The sequence below is a fragment of the Sarcophilus harrisii genome, chromosome 5 (genome assembly GCF_902635505.1).
Source record: "Sarcophilus harrisii chromosome 5, mSarHar1.11, whole genome shotgun sequence".
NCBI classification, from domain to species: domain Eukaryota; kingdom Metazoa; phylum Chordata; class Mammalia; order Dasyuromorphia; family Dasyuridae; genus Sarcophilus; species Sarcophilus harrisii.
Window position 1 is genome coordinate 23534133 of NC_045430.1, and position 22030 is coordinate 23556162.

General features: G+C 38.0%; 1 protein-coding gene across 2 annotated transcripts in view; it reads left to right on the forward strand.

The window, feature by feature from the left end:
• WASHC3 (WASH complex subunit 3) overlaps positions 1 to 14524 on the forward strand; it is a 55699-nt gene extending 41175 nt beyond the window's left edge. For both annotated transcript variants that reach the window (XM_003771077.4, XM_012550605.3), the window contains exons 6-7: positions 672 to 736; positions 12126 to 14524. In XM_003771077.4, the coding sequence (XP_003771125.1) occupies positions 672 to 736; positions 12126 to 12210 (150 nt within the window). In that variant the 3' untranslated portion in view covers positions 12211 to 14524. The remainder of the gene's footprint in view (positions 1 to 671; positions 737 to 12125) is intronic.
• The last annotated feature ends 7506 nt before the right edge of the window (positions 14525 to 22030 follow it).

The window sequence follows — 22030 nt, forward strand, 5'->3', positions numbered from 1 at the left end:
CTAAGCAAGTCACTTTCCTCCTCTAATTCCCTAAACACCGAAGTTGCATATCAGGTGTCCATATGCATTAGTAAATGAGGTTCCTTATTGAAATTCCCTATGTAGATAAAATCACAGGTCTAGTTAAAAGAAAAAGTAAACACAGAAATCACCCTTAATGATTATCTACTTGGACATTTTCAGTTTCAGTTGGATATGTTGAATAGTATCAACACTTGGTACTGTGATTTAATAAGATGAATTATCATTCATCCAACAGTGGCTTTAGGAAGAACCCAGACTTTGTAAGAACAAGGTGGAAAATGAGTCCTAAGTAGCCTCAGAAGGCATTTAAGTACTTATTAGTGCCTAGATTTATACAAAGAGTACTTAACATTTTTAGGATTTTGATTCCTTTTGTCAGGCTAACCAAAAGGAGCTCTTCTCAAAATTAGATTTTTAAATGTATTTAAAAATATATATAGAATTACAAAAGAAATCAATTGTATTGAAATATAGTTATTATAATTTTTTTTAAAAGGCAGTTCATGGTTCCCCTGTTTTTATATAGTTTATTTTTAACAAAGGGTAGAACTGCAGGTCACATATGGAGTGGGTAGCCAAAGTGAGGTATAAATTATATAAATAGACATTTCTGATATTTTTATTCTCTCCATGTTTCTTTGGTTCAGGGTGTTCCTGTAATGGCAATAAGAAACAAAATGATATCTGAAGGACTGGACCCAGATCTTCTTGAGTAAGTAACTCTTCCTATATAATGCTAATTAGATCGTTATTTATGAAATGAATTTATCATAGGCAATGAAAAGTGTTTCATTTCTTTGTTGGTTGTTATGGATAAAGAAGCTTCTTTTATAAGTTGTCTCTTGCAGTTACACTTGTAGGACAAGTTAAATGTTAAACCAATTTAGATCATCTAGAGAAGAATTTTAGGAACTTCCTTGATAAATATAGCTGTCAACAGCCAATGGATTTTCCAAAAGTAAAACATATGAAGGAGAAGGTAGTATAGAAGAGCAAACTATTATTTTTTTCCCCTTAACTTCCTTTCTTTTAATCTTCGTAATACTTAGAAATGTCTTATTGAAAACCTTAGAGTGCAGAAAATGTGAATTTTACCAAATCTTCGGTTGAACCAAATTAAGAAATAATAGGGTTGGTTTTATTGGGTCTCCAAAACAGTGATTAACAAACAGAAACCAGGTATTAGTTTGTATGAGTTTTATAAAACATATGTGTTTGTTTGTAGAAATGAGAAAAATGTGTGGTTTAAAAATTTTAACAAGATTCTCTTCTACTCAAACGCTTAATGAGTGCCCATTATGTACCAAGCATTATACTAAGCACTAGGGATACTAAGAAAGATAAAAGACGGTCCCTACCCTCATAGAGTCTGTTCTGTTCAAAGGAATCCGGCAGCTTCTCATCCTTAGGCCTGTATAACTCATTGGCCACTTCAGAGCTGCTCTGAATTCTTACAGAAAGGCTTTCTAGGTTTGAGCGTTGATTCACCCTGGTATTCTGGGCTTTTTCATAGTCATCGTTTGTGTCTTATATCCTGCTGTTGCTGTTAGACCCTGGAATTTTGCATGGCTCTCGACTTTATTAGGAATGGGTATGCATGTGTCAAATTCCAAATTCTCTGTTATTTCTACCCACCAAAATGCAAAATGGAAGACTCAGAAAAAAAGCCACATGTTTGGCTCCATAATCACAATATTTTCCAGATAACACACAGTTCAAACACTGGCATATGTTCAATAATTCAGTAATCCAAACTAATTCCGTATCTCCACTAAAGCATCAGTACAATATGTAACATCTGTCCTTGGATCTGTATCTGATGTACATTTTTAAAGGCAGCTTAAGGCATAATGGACAGAGGACCAGGCCTGGAGTCAAAAAGACCAGAGATCACATTTAGCCTCAGAACGCTTCGCTAGTTGTGTCATCCCGAGCAAGTCCCTTAATTGCCGTCTGCCTCAATTTCCTCAACTGCAAAATGGGAATAATAATAGCTAGCACCTGCCTCCCTGGGTTATAGTGTAAAAATTGAAAAAATTTACTAAATTTTTGTAAAAAATTGTAAAGCACTAACCATAATGCCCAGCACATAGTAGGAACTTTATAACACTCTTATTCCCTTCCCTTACCTTCCCTTCCCCATACTGGATTCATATGTAGATTTAATGAGAGTTGAATATGTCTAACTTCTAGTTGGTAATCATAAAAATATGATATGTAATATACATAATAACAATATTATATATTCAGTAATGACCATGCCTTCCACTGTTTAGCCTCTGTTACACAGTGGTTCTCTTTAACAGTAGGTATTATACATGCTTCTTAAGGTATAAGATCTGTGCAAATAGTAATAATAATATACTAATAGATGATAATATAAATATCAGTAATACTTTTATTTTTCCTATAAATTGGTGCTCTGAAAAATATTTCATTCAGCAATTATTTGAATGTAATCTATTCCATGCAGATTTCTTTAAAGTAAGGTTTTGTGTATTTGAATTTGAAAGAGGATATGTGTTAGCAAACTGCAGTTTAGACAAACTTCACCAGTTTATATTTATTAATCCTTGTATCAGACTTGCATAAAGTGCCCACTGTGTACAGTATACTCTCCTATTTGCTAAAGGAGATGCAGAGGGAAGTCAATCAGGATTCCTATCTTCAAGGACCTTAGCTAAAATTTGTTGTGTTTTGATTAAGGAAAGGAGAAATTAGGTTAAATTAATGAAAGTTCTGAATATATAATTGTAGCTATTTCTGTCTTAAACTCAATGAGGGCAAGCTTGCCTAATTTCTCAGGATCATTGAGTCAAAAGTATGAAGAATTTACTTACTCTTCCTGCATGATTAAATTGTTTTCCAATACAGGACTCCTTGAAATATCACTAGCAGTGCGTCAATATACTTGCCTTCCTACAACTTTTGGAATTAGGGTTCTAGTGTTCTCACGTTTGCCTATTTGCCAGGTATAAAGTGAAACTTTCAGAGTTAACTTAATTTGCATTTATATTATTACTGATTTGGAACATGTTTTCACATACTCTTTGAGAGGTTAAAATTTTTTGGAAAACTTGCCAAGTCAGCCAGCAAGCATCTATTAAGTGTCTGCTATCTGCTGGGCACTAGACACAAAGACAAAACTGAAATGATCCTGCTCTGAAGGATCTTAAATTCTAGCAAGGGAGACAACATATACACATAGGGCAGAAGGGAAGATACTTGCAGCTAGAATAAGGAAAGGCTTTGTGGGAAGATGGTGCTTGAAGGAAAAGAGAGATTCCATGAGAATAAAGAAAAGAGAGAGTGCATCCTAGGCATGAGGATGGCCAGCAAAAAGACATGAAGACTGAGGAGGGAGAACAAAGAGAAGGCCAATTTGGCTGGACCATAGTGTGCACAAAAGGGAGTAGCATAGAGTGAGACCCAGAAATACAGGTTGACTACAAGTCATGGAGAACTTTAAGGAAGTTACAGAAGAGTTCATATTTTTATTTTTATCTTAGAAGCAACAGAGAATCATTGGAGTGTATTGAATAGAGGGTGGTTACATAGGCAGATCTGTGCTTAAGGAAAATCCCTCTGACAGCTGTATGGCGAATAGAATGGAGTGGGGAGATACTTGAAGCAGGGAAATCCATTAGGAAGCCATCAAAGTAATCTAGAGATCCTGGACTCCAATTATATCTGTGTGAGGAGGGAGAAAGGATCGGTAGCAAGAGATATTGTGAAGGGAAGAAGAGCAAAAGTTGACAACTCATTGGCTGTATGAATTGAGGGTAATTAAGGAGTCAAGGAGAATGTTATGGTTATGACCATGGAAGATAGGAAAAGTAGCATTGTCATTGACAGAAATTGGGGAAAGACGTGGGTTTGGGGGGTAAAATGAGTTGTTCTTTAGACATATTGCATACTAGATAAATGGTACAAAAATATCTTTACAAAAAATGTTTGACTCCAATTCCCATACAAATTATATTTTCTTATTATGAGAATCAAATGAGATATAATACATTTAAAAACATTTTGAAAATATGCACCATGCAGATAAATTTAAATATCATTGTAAGGAAAAAGTTCTGAATTAGTGTAGTTCTTAGTCTGCCTTTTGACTAGGGTTGTTTTTTTTTTATTAAATGTGACTGGAATCGATGTGTCATGATGTTTCTGATTTCCCGACTCTTTTTTTTGTTTTTTGCCAGTTTTCCCGGTTTTTGATCAAGATTAGGTGAATTATGATGGTAGGAAACATTGAAGAGAAGGGAACAAGAATATCTGGATAATGTGCTATCTACATTTATAAATGCTTTTAATAGTGTGGCAGTCAGTTTAACCCATGGATTCCAAGCCAGGAAAAAAATCCTCCCCTTTTTTTGGTGTGTTCATAGGCATGTCAATGACTGAGAAAGTTGGGAAACATTGGGTGGGAAGATGATTGCCAAGGTTTTAGGGTCGAATTCCAGTAACCATTTAGCTTTGCATAGAGGAAAAATTGTTATTCAACCACAATGGACAACCTCAGTTCTGGCTAGCTCTCTCACAAACGCATGCCATTTGTCACAAGGGGGTTCGGGTGAGAGAATGTGGATTGTTCGGTACATCTAGTCACTACTGGAAAAGTCACTTAAAGTACATTGCACAGCTAAATGTGGTGATAAATGGACTCAAACATTAGATAGATGGAGCTGCTCTGACAATTGGTAAATCATTTTTACATAAAAGTTAAAGACCTTGTTTTTGGCACAGAAGAAATGATGAAGGGTCAGATCATGTGCTTACTGAAGAAAGTCTCCTTCTCATCTCTCCTTTAGACTCTTGTACATAAGAAGCCTCAGCCAAGAACTTGGGTAGAGATTGTTCTGTTTGTATTTTGTTTTTAAAATTTTAAACACAAAAGTTTTTATAGCTTTAGGTGGGAAGTGTATCTCTACAGATTCATATGACTGCTGGTAGAAACAGTGTTGCTCCACCCATATGAAGAAACAAAAGGACAAAACTAAGGTTTACAATAAATGTGGTCCAAGAATTCTGTTTGATTCAGTTGTAAAAAAAAAAAAACAAACTACTGAAAATCAGGTGATCGTGTTGAATTTCAGCCTGAAAACAAAGTCAGCATGACAGTAGAAAAGAGATCTGGCTTTTTTCTCAAAAAAAAATTGTCATAGTACCATACGGTTTCATTTGCTAAATTGGGTTTTTGGCGACATTTTTGAGTGAAGATAGAATTTTGCAAAAATCTCAGGCTTGTGTTGTGTTGGTTTATTTAAGCAAAATTATCTCCTGTTTTTCCATAATGTGAAATTGATTTAATATTCCAGGTAAAACCTAGTCCCCACTGACTCTGATATATAAAGGAATATAGAAGGATATATTAGTGGATATTAAACTGATAGTAAGAAGAAGAGACAATGGAACGTTTACAGTGGATCTTATCCAAAACTTCACTTAATTTTAATTCATTCAGAAATATATTATCTATCTTTGTCATTAATGAAGATATTGCTATTTAAAATAAGTCCTTTTTTTCTTATGCTGTTATATTTTATTAAACTATTGAGAAAAATAGCATATTTTGTCTGCTTTTGTAAGAACAGATTTCTGAAATTGAAATTTGGCAGAACTTCTTAACCTGGATTGTTTTGTAGCATATTGGAATCCAGAGTAGAACTATAATTGAATTATTATTACTATACATTTTAATAATTGCCTTAGTTTAAACCTTTCAGCAAAACCAACTCCATTGATATGAGAATAGAAATTAATGGCTCTGGGCTCCCAGTAGATCATCAGATAGCCAATGCAAACTGAGTGCAGCAGTTTTGGTGGTTTGATCTTTCTTCAAGACCACCTATTGAGGCTGGATAGAGCTTGGATGGAATGCCACTATACGTGAAATGAGGATTTCATGTGGTTTCTGTTTCCCATTTCCCTGGTCAGCTTTCTAACTTTCTATAAGTTCTCAGTACTGCTCAAAGGCTTATGTTGAGAACTTGGACAGTTCAGTCATAACATATCAAATGAAGTGGGATATGTTTGCTGTTATTGCTGTCTTACTCTTTTATTGCTATTCTAAAATGTATAATAGGTTTGATGTGTAGTTTGAAAAGGATCTTTCATAGTAGCCCTATCACATATTACTTATGATATCCTAAAAAATTATGTTCATACTTAGTCTACTTAGTCTGAGCCTCCAAATGATTTTAAAACTACTTCTTTATGGAGCTAGAACAGGCTGTTCAACTGTTTTGAGTTAAAAAGCAGACAGGAACTTTTCTTAACTGTGTGTCTACATACATAAATATGTTTTCTTACTAAGAATGGTTCAGATGCTTTCCGTGCCCTTAAAATGATTGAAGCTTTCCATTTAAATATAACAAGGAAGATGTTGTCTTGTTTAACAAGTCAGAGAAGTTATATTTCATGCAGCCAAAGTGCTCTTTTTGTGGCTTTTTCCCAGTTTTTGGTCCTGTTCAATCAAGTACGTATCAATTCCTTCTTTGAAAATGAATTTAACTTCATTTAAGAAAACTTAGCCTCACTAAAAGATTCAAGCTTAAAAGTTATCTTTTTAGTTTACTCTGAGAATTTATTTATATGTAAACAAGATTCTGGTGATGATAATAGCTACAGATTCTGTAACTAAACTTAAAAGTTGAGATTTGTTCCTTTTGATGAATGCCATTCAAATATTTTAAAATATAAGACACATAAATGTGATATCTTCATTTCCACATTTTAGCAGTAAAGTGTTGTGGTTTGTTTGATTTTTTTATCTGAATTAAAAATATTCTTTTAAACCATAGAAGGGGGAACTTTATCATCCTGGTTCAACCCAACAAATGTCTTTAAAGATATTTTTGTCTTACTAAAATAAGTTTTAAATGTAACATTGATTCATGGACTCAGGATTAAGGTATAGAATATGATTCTTGATTCAACATATATTAAATTTTCCAATATGTGCAACATCCTGAAATTTAAAAAGCAAGCTTCCTTTCTGCCTTGAGTTTGTAGGAGGGAATGCCATTAAATAACAGAAGAATGCTTAGAAAATGCCCTTATACTCTGTCCTGAGGCCTTTTTTTTTTTTTTTTTTAATCCCCAAAGTAAGCAAATGGGCTAAAATTTAAGATTTAGGCAGGGCAACCTGACTGACCCTTACTTAGAGGTGGGTATGTAGAGTTGAAGGAAGTTTTTCCCTTCCTTAGTTTCCTGCCCTTTGTGTTTCATGAACCTTTTCTCCTAATTTCAAGCTCTTAATCATTTTAGACTTTATATTATTTTAAAATTATTTTGAAACATGTTAATTTCTATTTGTTTGGATTGTCCTAAGTAATCATTTAATTTTGATGTGGCCCATAATTGAAAAATAGAATATTCTAGTATCTTTGCTTTTTTGCCAGGAATTTATCTTTTATTCCAGTTGTAATCAATAAGAAAATATCTATATCATCTAAGGAGAACCAGGGGAGAAAATATGCCTGCTACTTCCAGTCTTATGGCCAATTTTTATTTAGCCAACTGGGCTAGTGTCAGTTGTGTAGGCCTCACGTACTGCTATGTTACCTTAGGATCCAGTCATAGTTGGGGCTGATTCTAGCTGATGACTCATATCCTGTGCAAATGGAACGGAGATTAGAACCTGGGAAAATGGCCCATGGAGATTCTGTTGCTCCTACGATCTCCTTTCTAAGAGTGAAGTGGACTGTCACATGAGGGTAGCTGGTTCCCTTTTGGCGTAGGTCTTCAGTCTTGAATACTTGAATACAGTCTTGAAGACTATTTGCTGGGGCTGTTCTGGAGGGGATTACTATTGAGGCCCCTGTTAGACTAGCTCATCTCCAAGGTTCCTTCCAACACTGAAATTCTGTGACTTCTAACTTATGGCAAACTATTTCTTAGTCAGGGAGGCAGGCAAAAGCAGAAAGGCAAAAAACCTTTTAGCAGACCTCCAGGAACATTACACCAAAACATCATCTTAGTTTATATTTGAAAGCTGTGGAACAGTGCCAGTACTTTTCTGTTTTATAGCAAACCAGATATGAAGGCATAATGATTATCCTGGGGGCAAGCTGCCCTAGGGAAGAGAGAGGGTTAAGACTAAGACACAAAGAGAGAATGCTTTAGTTTGACAAGGAAAAGAGACTGCTTCTAAGGCTAGAACAAAGGAAGCAATGATGGGTACAGGAGCAGAGAAAAGGAGGTGGGATTGATGAGGTTCGGCACAGGGCAGAGAATTGTGGGAACCCCTTCTGGTCTATGCAAGTCCTTCGTAAAAGAACTTATGAACCCGAAAAATTAGACCAGCAAAAAGAAGTTTATTGGTACTGAGACATCAGCTTTTGCTAGGATCCTGACTTCCTTTGTGGCAAAGTCCCGACAAAGAAGTAAAGGTCTAGCAGAGGAGTCCTGGCAGAGAGAGAGAGAGAGAGATAAAGTTCCTAGTAGAGAAATCCCGACAGAAAGATAAAGAGGGGAGTGGTCCTGTTAGGGAAATAGGTGAGAGAAATAAAGAGGAGTTAATGCTGAAAAGAGAATATCTTCTCCTCGGCAGAGGGTCCTCACAGGCAGCTATGCCAAGGAGAGAGAGAGGTTCCTTGGAATGATTCCTGCTTTTGGCCCTCTGCAAGGAAGCGCCCCAAGTTGCCCCTTTTTATAATTTGAAACTTTAGCTAGGAGCTGGGTGCAGTTTGAATTGAAATCAGACTGAAATTTTCACGAATTGAATAGAAATTTTCCAATTGAATAAGTGTCCCTGGACTAATCTCCAACTCAATAGAGGAAATCTAGATAGATAGAAATAGATAGAAATCTAGCTCTCCAGGTCAAGTAAGAGTGATTCTGGACTCAACTACTCCCACCAAGATAAACAGAATGAGACCACTTATCTTGATTCCCTGAGGCGGGTCTTTCTCAGGGCAGAGTTCAAGGAGTTTCTCCCCTTCAAGGAGTTCTCAAGTATTTACCTGATGGTGTCCACCCCCCCCCCAGTCAGGACAGTATCAGGGTTCCCCACATCAAGGTAAATGGCCCAAGTTACTGGGAGAGAAAGAAAGAGGGATGAGTGATTTAGCAAGAGAAGTTTTAGAATATTCACCATGGGAAGTGTGATATAAAGCCACCCATTAAGAATAAAGGGATTGTCCTGCAGTGGCTAAGGCCCATTAAATGCCAGAATTCTTTTAGAGCCTCATCTGTAAAATGGGGATGATAATAGTGTCTTCTTCACATGTAGAATGGGACCAAGTTTGTGAGCTGGAGTGGATTAGACCCTAGGCCTAAGTTTCAGGAAGTCACATGATCCCCATTCTCAGGGGTCTGTAGGGCAGGAAAGGTCAGGGCCTGGGCCTAACTTCAGGAAGTCACATGATCACCATTCTCAGGGGTCTGTAGGGCAGGAAAGGTCAGGGCCTGGGCCTAAGTTTCAGGAAGTCACATGATCCCCATTCTCAGGGGTCTGTAGGGCAGGAAAGGTCAGGGCCTGGGCCTAACTTCAGGAAGTCACATGATCCCCATTCTCAGGGGTCTGTAGGGCAGGAAAGGTCAGGGCCTGGACCTAAGTTTCAGGAAGTCACATGATCCCCATTCTCAGGGGTCTGTAGGGCAGGAGAGGTCAGGGCCTGGGCCTAACTTCAGGAAGTCACATGATCCCCATTCTCAGGGGTCTGTAAGGTAGGAAAGGTCAGGGCCTAGGCCTAACTTCAGGAAGTCACATGATCCCCATTCTCAGGGGTCTGTAGGGCAGGAAAGGTCAGGGCCTAGGCCTAAGTTTCAGGAAGTCACATGATCCCCATTCTCAGGGGTCTGTAGGGCAGGAAAGGTCAGGGCCTGGGCCTAGGCTTCAGGAAATTGTGACCCACAGGAAGTAGACAGCATTGCGTCTATTGGTCAAGGGTTACTCCCTTTTCAATCCATCAAATGAACCTAGGTCTTCTACTATTTAACCAAATTCACTATTTCCGCCTTGCTAGGCCAGGCACATGCTAGGAGATGAGGGCTGTGAGGCTCTGGGTCTGCTCAGGTGTGTTTGGGCCTCTCCTTCTAAGGACCAAATACATGTTTCCTGTTTATATCTGAAGATGCTCGGACTAGTCAGTTTGGATAAGGTGGCCTAGCACCTGTCACACACAGATGGTTACTCTGATAATCAAATTAGCTCAAGAGTTTTACAAATCTCAAGCACTATATGAGTGTCATGTCAGATGGTATTATTTTAACATGAATTTGTAGTGGACCCAATTTAGAGTTACAGAACTTCCTTCAGTGATATCTAGAGCATCTTGGGGGGAATGATCCAAGGTCAAGAATTGGCTGAGTATGAAAGGCAGAAGAAGAAGGGGCAAAGGATTTTTGAGGCTCAAAGATGGTGCGTAAGTGAACTCACTAACTGCTGAGTTGGAGGAAGATAAAACCAGAACGGGAGGTGCTGCATCCAGAGAACAGGGAGATGTGAAGGGAGTGAATGTTGTGGCAGGGAGGAAAAATGGTGGTCAGAGACATGAGGCAGTAGAATAGAAAATTCTCATCAGAAAGGGAAATTTCAGAGCTCAGCATCACAGACATGAAACAATTTAGGCTAATGGTTAAGCCGAGAGATACAGAGAGACCATAGAAGTTGAAGGGACCCGTACTCTGGGAGGCCAGGGTGTTAGGAGAAACATTAACTCAGTTTTTGACAATTGTGAATAGAAGTGTAGCAGCTGGGACCAAAGAGAACGCTGTAAGCCAGTCATTAAACGGTTTAAGAAAGGAAAGAAAATTATCTGGACAAAAGAAGAAAGCAGCAAGAAGCTGAAGAAGATGATGTCATTGAATGGAGTAAACAGCACAAGAGAAGAAGCTGCTGAGAATAGGTAGCAAAGGGCCACGGGCAGAGAGCAGTCTGGGAGAGCAGAGTACTGACATATCTACCTGGCATATTGTGCATTCGATCAGTCAGTAAACATTTATCAAGCACGTACTGTCGACCAGTCTCTGCCCTCAAGGAGAATCTTATAGCATATAGGAGACTTGCCTAGAGTCTACCTAGAGCATAAATAGGAAATAATTACCTGCAGAAAGGGAAGAGGGATTGAGAAATGCTTCCTGTAGTAGGTGGGGTTTTCATTAAGTCTTCAAAGAATGCCTTTGCTGGAAAGGAAGGCTTCTAGATAAGGTTTTCTAAAGAAATCCAGACTCCTGTGAGTTCACCCAAGGAAAGAAGTGAATTTACTGGAGACACTACGTCTCCAGAAGTCAGGGATCTTGAAGAAACTTTTAGGAAGAAATGAAAATTGGGAGGGTTCCTTTTGACTTTTAAAAGATGGTAATTGTGTATTAGACCCTTTCCACCCTTCTTGCTGACCCCCTCACTCCTGTTCTCCTCTGCCCTTGGAATTTTACTGGCCTGATGAAAATGTATAGACTATGTTATCACAGGGCCAGGCCAAAACAGGGCTCTAAGCCGCCTCAGTTGCTGTTTTCGTGACCTTTTAAAAATATCAGAACTGATGCAGAAGAATATCTGCAGGAATGCTTGTGTCTTTGTAGTACTCCTAGGAAATATCATGGGGTCCCTGTGAACTTTCTTTTCCATGCTCTGTCTTGAGGGTTTTATTTTCCCTTCCCTCATCAGCATCTTTGTTATCCATGGCTCCTTGAGGCTTCTTTAAATTTGCTCTCTATCTTCCAGCCTCTCTCCATCTTTCCTGAACATCCCTCCTTTCCTTCCCTTTTCTGGTACCTCTCCCTCACTTGGAGCCTGCTGACATCAAGCACTTGCCCTGCCTGCCCCTACAAGCTCCCATCTCTGTCTGCAACCCAGTCTCCATGGCAATGAGAGGCAGAAAGTGCTGAAACAGCAAACTATAGAAGGACTGGCGAAAGAAAGTCGAATGCGTGGGCTCTAGAGGAATTGCACTTAATCCCTGAGATGCTGGAGGTGCCAGAGAGGACAGCTCTGTGGTGTAGAGGGGGAGACTCCCACAATTAAGCCCGGCAGACTTGGCAGTCTTGGTACTAGAAATATTGTATTTTAAGATGAATTTCATTTACAGTTAGTAAGTTCTTTGCTCAACTGGAAAAAACGTTTTGAAAATTTTTCCCTTTTTTTCTTTCAGGAGGCCAGATGCTCCAGTGCCTGATGGGGAAGGTGAAGCAAATGCCAAAGAAAGTTCAGATAGTGAATCTTCTTTTAGTGACTGAACTCCATGTTGACTTTATTGAATTTATATATCTACATAATATATACCTGCATAGGAAAAAGGATGTTTTTACAGCTTATATGCATTAGACCGGAGGTGAAATCCATTTCAATTATATTGGAGGCTGACAACTTTCAGAGATCACCTCTCCTACAAAATATTTACTAGACTAAGATTTTTCAGCTCTTCATAATGGTTTCTGATCATCAGTTAAGAAAATGTCTAGGAATCATCTTAATTTATGAAAGTTTTCTATAATAACTAACTTGAATTTTTTCTGACCCATAAAAAAATTAATAACCAGTTACACAGATAGCCAAAAATTACTTCTGTGTTTTAAAAACTCAAAGGAATTTTTATTATCATGGTAGATGAGTCACTTTTGACAGCGTGCATCTTATTACCACGTGGAAATATCTATAACCCCAGTGTACTTGAATAAGTAAAAAAAAAAGTGAATAGCCTGATTAAAATAAAGCATAATGCTAATATAAGCACTAAGCTTTGAAATTTGAATGATGCAATGTAAGTTGAAAGAAAAAACCCACTTACTTTGAGTTTAATAGCAGGTAATATACTTCCTAATTGATTTTATCTAAACAGTGAACTTAGATTGTTGAGGCTACTTGTACTAAGATTTTTAGCCTGAAAACATTCATATGAGTTCACTTCTAAAACATTTACTAAATAATTTTTGGGCCAAAAAATATATATAGTTCAAATTTACCAAATTACTTATGGAGACTTTAAGGGGTGGTTATGAAGATGGTTCTCTTTCTAAGAGAGCACCTTTCAGCACTTGGTCATTATACATTACCCCGGTCAGAGGTAATGGTCATCGTGGGCCATTTATAGTGTCCTCTTGAAAGAGTTAGTGAAGCATCCGTGTTACCCCTTCTGACTAGCTACTCAAAAAGAGCAATTAATTTGCACATATTGTAGGAGTCTCTCAGATTTAGAGATAATCCTCCATAAAAATGGTGCACAATAGGAAATAACTCAAGAAGTCTTTAAAACATTTGTTACATGGAGAAATTGAGGATATTATTGGATGGTGCTATTTCCCAATCATTGACCTAGATTTACTGTTTTACCCTAGATTTATAGAATTGTTTTATTTCTCCTTCAAGCTGAAACAAGATTTGATGCTAAGCCATACTTAAGACTTCCAGATTTTTTCTATTTAAAATTTTATTTTTTAAAAATCTACCAAAAATGAATCAAGCATTAACAATAAACAAGTCTATATCTTTATAGTATGTTGTAATTATGATATAAATTTTAAATGTTTCCCTTGACACACAACCCACTGAGTTTGCTCATATCTGTAAGTAGAACATGGCTTCTATTAAATGATGAATGGTGTCCCTGTGCTCTTATGAAGCATCACTCAGGCAGCACTAAGTAGTAAAACTACTTTGTTTCTGAGCAATTTGCTCAAAATCACCAGTTCCATCTCCAAGAGTTCAGCTCACAAAGTATGGAAATTCCCAAATCTTACTTTTGTAATGTAGCAAATGTTACAGTATTACCAGTGTGGCAGTCATTTTAAAAATTTTATTTAGCCTCTTTTTTCTTAAATGAGTGACACAGTGATGGCTACCTCAGTCTTTAGAGCTTGGACAGGCCGTCTTTTTTTTTTTTTTTTTTTTTTGGCCATTGAAATCTTGGTAATGAGTCTACACATAGTTGGCAGCTAATAAATATTGATGAAATTAAATTGACCTTGTATTTCTCTAGATCTTATTCAACACTTCAAAGTGAACAGCTTAGAAAACTAAAATGTAGCTTGACAAATATCACATCTTACAATTTACTGTAAAACGGGTTCAAAATCCCAGTTCTGTTTCTTACTATCTTTCTGATCTTGGGCAAATCAGCTGACTTCTTTGAGCCTCAGTTTGCTCATTCATAAAGGGAAAGAGTTGAACCAGATGATGAGATGATTACTGAGGTTTCTTTAGCTCTAAATCATAGGATTTAGATAGAATACATATTTTTGCTACATGGTTAATCTTATTAGTACATTTTCAGCAATAAGCAATCTTCACAAATAAGAATAAAAATATTTTTAGTACATGGACATCATCTCGCCCAGTTTCCTTGTCTTAACAGGTGAAGCAGTAAATACCAGGAAAGGTTAACGTTGACTTGTTTAAGAAATTAAAAATAATTTCATTTATGTCAATGAGAAATGCTTACTTTGACCATTATATTCTTATGTATTAAAATAGTAGTCCTTTGTAAGAATTTAAAAAGTAGATTTTAATAATCTTATTAAACTTGTCTTTTATAAACTACGCATTGATTCCTTTGAGATGAAAAATTGAGTCAAGTTATTTTCAGAATTCTCTTAAGGATAGTCTAACATCTGTTTCACTTCTCTCCTTTACTTTCTCACTTAAACAAAAATTGTGTGATGCCGTGTTGTTGTAGTAACCAATTGTTTCTCCAAAAGCAGTTGTTAAAAACAGGAGTGGACTGCCTAAACACCTTTTGAGGGTTTTTTGCCTCTTTTTTCTTCAGGTGGTAAGAAAGCTTCTGGCAACATTGATCATTCTTTGCTAAGCTTTCATTCTTTTTTTTTTTTTTTTTAAATCTCCCTGAAAAGTTTGTCCTGATTAGATGGACCCTTAAAAAAGAACAAACAAGAAAGGACTTATCATTTCTGTTGTGAAACAGTCGGCTAAGCTGAGATATAAGCCAATACAGTGATTATTAATCAAGGTGACATAACCCATTTCAGGAACATCTTGGAAATTTAAAGAAGAATAAAAACTTGAAAGGCTCTAAAAACATTTAGTTACGGTGTGGGTAAATTCCTTTAGATTATGTTGTGGGTAAGTTCCTTTAGAGGTAAATTATCATATTCAGAACTCCTCTGGTAAAATGCTATGCCCTGTTAAAGGCCTCTAAGAAAGTTGCCCAGTATCCCTTCCTTGTTCCAGTGTCAAATGACCTTTCAGAAATAGTTTAGAATAGAAAGGCATTGTGTTTAATATGAATGCTTCAGCTTAAACCCATTTTTTTCCTTCCCAGTTGAGGTGGAAAAAAAAATCCACTCCTCCTTTTCCACCACCTAATATATAGTGGTTCCAGAAAAGTAGAGAAAAAGAGAATTCATGGATTCAACAATCCCTACTTACATGAGCTGATCCTTCATAGGTATGTGAGCATCTGATCTTTTCATAACTGGGTGACGATGTGTAACCTTACACATTCTTAAGTGCTACAAAGAGATGAGATGATTTCCTCTGTGGTTGATGTAAATTCTGGGGTTTCATTTCTGAAATTTCATCTTGAAATTAATCAAATACATATTGAGGCTTTCCTATGTGAAAAGGAAGTTCTCAGAGAACTCCAAATCTACGGAGACAAAATCGAAAATCTTAAAAATTATGTTTGATAATATAAACATTAAACAATGGAAGACAAGAAAAAAAAATGCTGCGAGATATCTTATCTGACTCATTGTCAAAGGAATAGTATAGATAATGAAGGCTCTGATTTCAGGTAAGAGTCTCATTCCTGTAGTCTAGAAAGGTTTTATGGAAGAACTACCCACATTTAATGAAAATGTTTAACAAACCAATGTCCTGAGAAATATTTATGTTCCATGCCCAACAACTCACTGTTAATAACTCAGGTGGCTATAAGATTTCTGATCAATTTGTATCCATTGAACAGCTGTGGAATCTGGTACATTTTTTTTGATGCATTTTCATGTCTTCTGTATTCCAAATTAGTGATCTCTGGCTTAAGTCCAGAGCTATCATTGACAATAAAAAACCTGGAAAGTACTTGAAATTGGCCAGTGCTGGAACATTTGTCTTGTCTTCCATCCTGCTGCCTGTGCTGGAGAATGCCTTTGTGTGGTATCAAGTCCCAACAAATCTTTGAAAATATCCATTTCTGCCATTTCTTTCACTCTGGCAAAAAACCAAATATCTTTTTAGACCCAAGTCGCTTATGATCTTCCCAGCTGCCCCTACCAGAAGCCATCCTCCTTCCTTTGAACTCACACCACTTTCTTGAATGTCTTACACACTTATGGTTGGGCACACATAGTTCCCCTGTTTGCTTTCTCCTAGTGTGTCTAAAAGAACATATTGCATATTGTGGATTGTACATTGAAATCAAGTTCATTAAATTCTATCTCAAGCAGATAACAGATGTGATTGCACAGTCCCATCACAGCATTGCTGCATCCTGGCTTTGATTCATTTCTATTAACATTTTTGATTTAAAAAAAAAAAAAAAAACTTTCTTTTTACAGCATGACAGAAGCCAAACTGTACAATACAAGAGTCTTAAGTTATAAAATAATAGCTTTTGTTCTCTTTTAAAATCAGGTCTGGAATTGAATGAAATGTCTTTTTTTTTAAGTGAAAATTATTTGCTTAGAAAATACATTCCCCCAAACTCTCAAATGGGATGAGGATGTAATACATAATAAGGTCACCAGTCAAACAACAACATAAATAACTTTTTAATGGGAACACTCCATGATCTATTGTTCTACCAACCACATTCACTTTTTACTTGCTAATGGAAGAAACTGGTATCTCTTTAATAACTTGCTGATAGTCCCCAGTGTCTGCCAACATGTAGGATATATTAGGATTGGAAGAAGGGCCTATATGAAAAAACAGGAAACTCCTTTTAGGGTTTTTTTTTTTTTCCTTTATTAAGTAGGGCTTTGGGAATACTTATTCAGTCTCACTGTTGAGTCAAAAGTTAAGAAAGCAATCTCTACACCTCCATTTTCTGGTGGGGGGCGGGGAGTTTCTTCCTTTTTCGAATGTGTAAATAATGTGACCTTTTTATGTTATTAGAAGCTTAAGACACGACCATTAAAGGAGGTATTTCTCATTTCTGCTACCATCATAGTAATTCTAAATCTCCAAAGGTCTGCCTTTAGCTACAGCCTACTCTCTGCAGATAGTAGAAACTGGAGAAAGAAAAGGTTCTCTTCCCTTTGCTTTTGATTTCCTTTAAGTAAAAGAATTTAATTAGTTTCAGCTTTCGAAAATTAGTTGCTAAAACAGCTCAATAAGGTAATGATAATAGTAGCAAAGCATGGCTTTGGAAAAAGCCAAATTATTAAGTAGAAATCCATTTAATTTGACTTTACAGATGTGAAAGTGCTAAAACATTTTGACCACAGAGATAATAAGGTGTAGGTAGATATAATCTGTAGTTTGGGGATAGAAAGACTGTGTTTAATTTACTTTTCCCTCTTTTTTATTTGTCTTAATCATTTAAGGGCAGAGCTTTCTCATTTTGGCAGCAAGCATTAAGTTGAGAGATTGAGTCGGCCTAAAGTTGCAACATTCACAACAGAAAAAATGGACAAATCAAACCCCAAATAAGCTTCTCCTTCTGGAACTGTTTCCCAAGCGGGAACAGCCTGTTCACTAATTGCACAGATGAAGTCATTTGTGTTGTAGTAATAGTGAAGGCTTGACATGAGAATCTTTCTGTTCCATCTTAGTGTGTCTACGATGTAATACTGATGACAGGTATTTAAGAACTGTCTGTCCCCTCCAAAAGGTTCACAGTCTGCTGAGTGCTATCAGAATGTCTCTTTGCACATAGTTAAACAGATCAGAACCACTTTGAAGCTAAGCACACGCTTTGTGTGGTAGGCCATGCTCTGATTCAAACTCTCCCCTTTAGATTTATTTCATAGTTAATAACAAATGGTTAGTTTCTGAATAATGATCTTCTCATTTATTTGCTCTTTTTCTCTTCCAAAACAGGCATTGTGTTTTGGTTTTCTAAAGGAAGGGCACTGTACTTGAAAACAAATTTTCTTGCTTCCAAATGCATATAACTTCGCAAAACATAGTAAAATACATTACATGATGTCCCAGAGCCCTGTTCAAGTTTATTTTTCGTTGTATAATCAGTTCCATTTGGTTGCAGAATCCTCGAGGCTATTTCATATTCGGTTCAGCGCTAGCTAGCACCAAATTTGGTGGTTTGTAAAAGTGGATTGTTGGTGTGAAGAAGGGAGGATCTGTAAAGTGAGAGCAATTAAAATCAAGGTCAGTCATACATTCAAACACATCCTTTCCACGAGCTTATAAGAAAAAGAACGAATAGCCCTTGAATCCAGGAATGCCCTGTCTTTCAGAACAGTTCCAATTTGAAAGGAAAATGATCTTTCAACTGCTCTGGTTTTTTAAGAATTCTCAGTCATTATTTGATGTTCTAACAAAGAGGGGCTGGCTCCAAGCTCATTCTGGAAGAAGGATATTTTGTAATATTCTCCTCTTTTGAAAAGGGTTCCAGCTTATCTGGGCATGTCAGAATACATATTCTTCTAAAATCAGGCATACTATAATGGGCTCTCCTCCATTCCCCCCACTTAATGGCCCCAAATAATGGAACTTTTTATTTTTTGTTTTATTGATTTTTATAATATGCAAACCGTGCGGGACAGGCCATTAAAACAAGCCTTCAGTTTCAGCCATCACCATAGAAACAATGGAATGTAGATAAACAATCCCAGGCAATAGCTAAGCAAACTTTAACCTGTTTATTACAGTTATTTTTTTCCCCTCTCTGCAAGTAGAAAGTGTTGGCAAGGTATCGACTGGGAAATATTTCAGAAAATAGCCGCTCTATCCCTTTTTGAGATAAAAACCCTGGACTCTCCATTGGTTCATGCACAGTAGAGAAAAACCTTAAATGCCTCCCCCAACTTATCAGTGACCCCATTTACACTGTCTCCTGATCTTATAAGATACATAAATCTCCCCTCCTTAAAGAATGAATGGCTTAGAGCCAAAAGAACTATATTGTAATGTGTTCAAGGTCAGAATTTTGGTCAAGGGCCCCCAGTTGTTCCAAGCCTGTATAAGGAAGGGATAAAGACTGGATTTGTGATTTCATGGTTGCAGAGAACCCAAAAGCATAGTCAGCATCTTCTCTGCAACAGACGTCCTCACAAGACCTGGGGCCGACTTGATCAAGACCACATAGTTGGTCAGAACTTGGACGTGGGTTGTCCCAATTTCAAAGTCAGTTCTCCGTGCACTTCATTAGTTTGGAGTTGAAATTCCCCAAAGGAGTAGTGTCTTGCTGGACCACAGAAGTGTTAAACTATGGGCTCAAGCCAAAGAGAGCCAGTCCTTGGACCACAGAACCTGAGAGATAGAAGGGATTTCAAGAACATGTAGTTTGACCTCTTAAAAGATCATGAAACTGCAATCTAGAGAGGAGTGACTTCTGGGAAGTCGCACAATTAGGTAGGGGCAGTGCTCTCTGGAGCTCTGATCTCTCCTGATCCCCTGCCTACAGGCCAGATACTTTCTCTGCCATAAATCATACACACACACACTGAAGCTTCCAGTCCCAGCATCATCCCATTTACCTTCCTCTGCATGTGTCCTAGAATGCTTTTCCTAAAATGTTCCCAAAACTGGACTCAAACCTCTCGGCTATAGTTCTCAAGACACAGGATAGGATAGTAGCTTACTTCATCCTAGACACCATATTTCTACATTTTGTCAGAAGAGTCTCTATTTTGGTATCTCAACATCAGTCAGTGAGGAATTGCCTAAACTTTCCATAAAAATATTTCAGGATGAAGGGGAAAGAATCACACAGAATGAGAAGAAATGAGTGGGGTTACCATCTATCTTCAAGATGTCATCCTCCAGGGAATCACAAATTCATAGAGAGCTATAAATCTATATATTTTTTTCTGAATATTCCCCGTTTCTGGATCCCTCCCATGATCCATACCGATCTTAACACCATCATCAACCAATGCTGAAGCCATGACCATACCTCTAGTTGAAATCCTTCTCAAGCTGAATTTCCAATGGAAAAAGAGGTACTGAATAGCATTAGGCTCCCCTCTTATAGCAAAGCACTCCAACAGGTATCTACAAGGCAAGAAGTCCACACTGCTCATACAAAAGCTGGCTAAAGTGTTCTGAGTTTTATGGTAAGATGACATCATCCCCCAGGAGATCAAGATGACCTCCACTGTCCATCTCTTTAAAGAAAAAGGAAATAGGTTTTTCCTGTGACAATCACAGAACATTCTCTCTCTCTCTCATTGCTGGTAAGACTCTTGCCCAAGTCTTACTTAATTGGTTGCTCCTCCTGGAAGATGGCCATCTACCCAAGAGCCAGTGTGACTTCAGAAAGGGCTGAGGAATGAGTAACATGGTGTTTGCTGCCTGGCGATTCCAGGGGAAATGCCAGGAGCAGAACAGAGCTCTGTACACAGGGTGCATTGACCTGCCCAAAGCCTTCGAGGCTGTCAGTTGTAGGGGCTTGGGGAAGATCACAGCAAAGTTTGGTTGCCCAGAGAAGTTCATCAGCCTTGCAAATTTCCTGTTGACATACTTGCATAGGTTCTGGACAAACAATGATGCTCTTGTGCCTTTCCAGTCACCGGTGGAGGAAAGCAGGGCTGTGTGCTTGCTCCCATGCTCTGTCAGCATGATGTTTTCTGTGATGTTGTCAGGTACCTTCAACTAAGACAAAAAAATGCATCAAGGTCAGCTGACACACTGATGACAAACTAACCTTTTCAAAAAATAGAGCCACTCCATCCAGCCTTTTCAAGGCTGCAAGCCAAGACTAAAAGGGAAGGAGAGTTGATGATTGTGTACTTAGTGCAGCCTCCGAGGTGAGGCACAACAAAGTGTGCATCAGTTCTCTGCCTATTGTATTGGTTTTGACCTGACAGCCGATACCAAGAAAATAGAGGTTCTACCCTTGGCAGCACTACACCATCCATTTGTCCAGCAAATGGAGACATTTCGAAGTCTACAGATAAGTGCATTCACCTTGGCGGTGTAGTCCCAGTGTGTCCACATGGAGGATGAGGTTGATGTGCACACTGCCGGAGCTAGCTCAGCATTTGGGAAACTCCAAAAGAAAGTGTGGGAAGGGAGTAGAATTAGGTCACATACCAAACTGACGCTCTGCAAAGCTGCCATGCTGACTTCAGTGTTGTTCGCCTGTGAAACCTAGAGAGTTTGTCAGCATTGTGCCAGAAAGTTGAGCTGCTTCCATCAGAATTGTCTTAGAAAGGTGCCCAAGATAACCTGGCAAGATAAGATCCGGGAGACTGAAGCCCTCAAGTCAAAGTGAACCCAGCATTCACATTCTACTGCAGAGAGCCACATGGCCCAAATACCACTTCCTTAGAAGACCATTTGATGGAGAACTCACACAAGAAAAGCGTTCAGGACTGTGCTTGTGAAGCCCTGGCACAGGACTGTCCAGCATGGCTTGCCCATGCCAAAGAGGGCACTGTGCTCCACGAGCAAAGCAGAATCCCACTAGCACAAAGGGAACACAAGATGCACAAATCTAGAGAAACCTCCATTCCCTGTGCCTGACCTGTGGTGGAGCCTTTAGAGCTCAGGGTGAACTGATCAGCCACAAGGGAACACTCTATACCTGGACCCCAACCTCAAAAACCTCTTTGAGTAAGACAAAGAACCGGTGGCTACCATGGAGCCAAGACTCCTGCCTCTTCCTTAGACTTCTGTCTCTCCACAGGGACAAGCAGGACTTTATTTGTGAGCTCTAGAGAAAGGGGAATTGTAATACCAGCAGCCTCCAGAAAAACCAGAAGGCTTGGAATGATTTCAGCTCTCAGTCTTTATTGCGATGTACCTTTCATTTTCTTGTGATTGTTTTGTCTCTCCAGGAGTTCTTCACTTGAGGTATCCAGACTTGTTTTTAATAAATTTTGATACCTTTCAGGATAATTGATTTTTTTGTAACCCTGTTTTATTTTATGCATTGAAAAACATAATTCTGACAAAAGGGTTAGGATCCAAGAC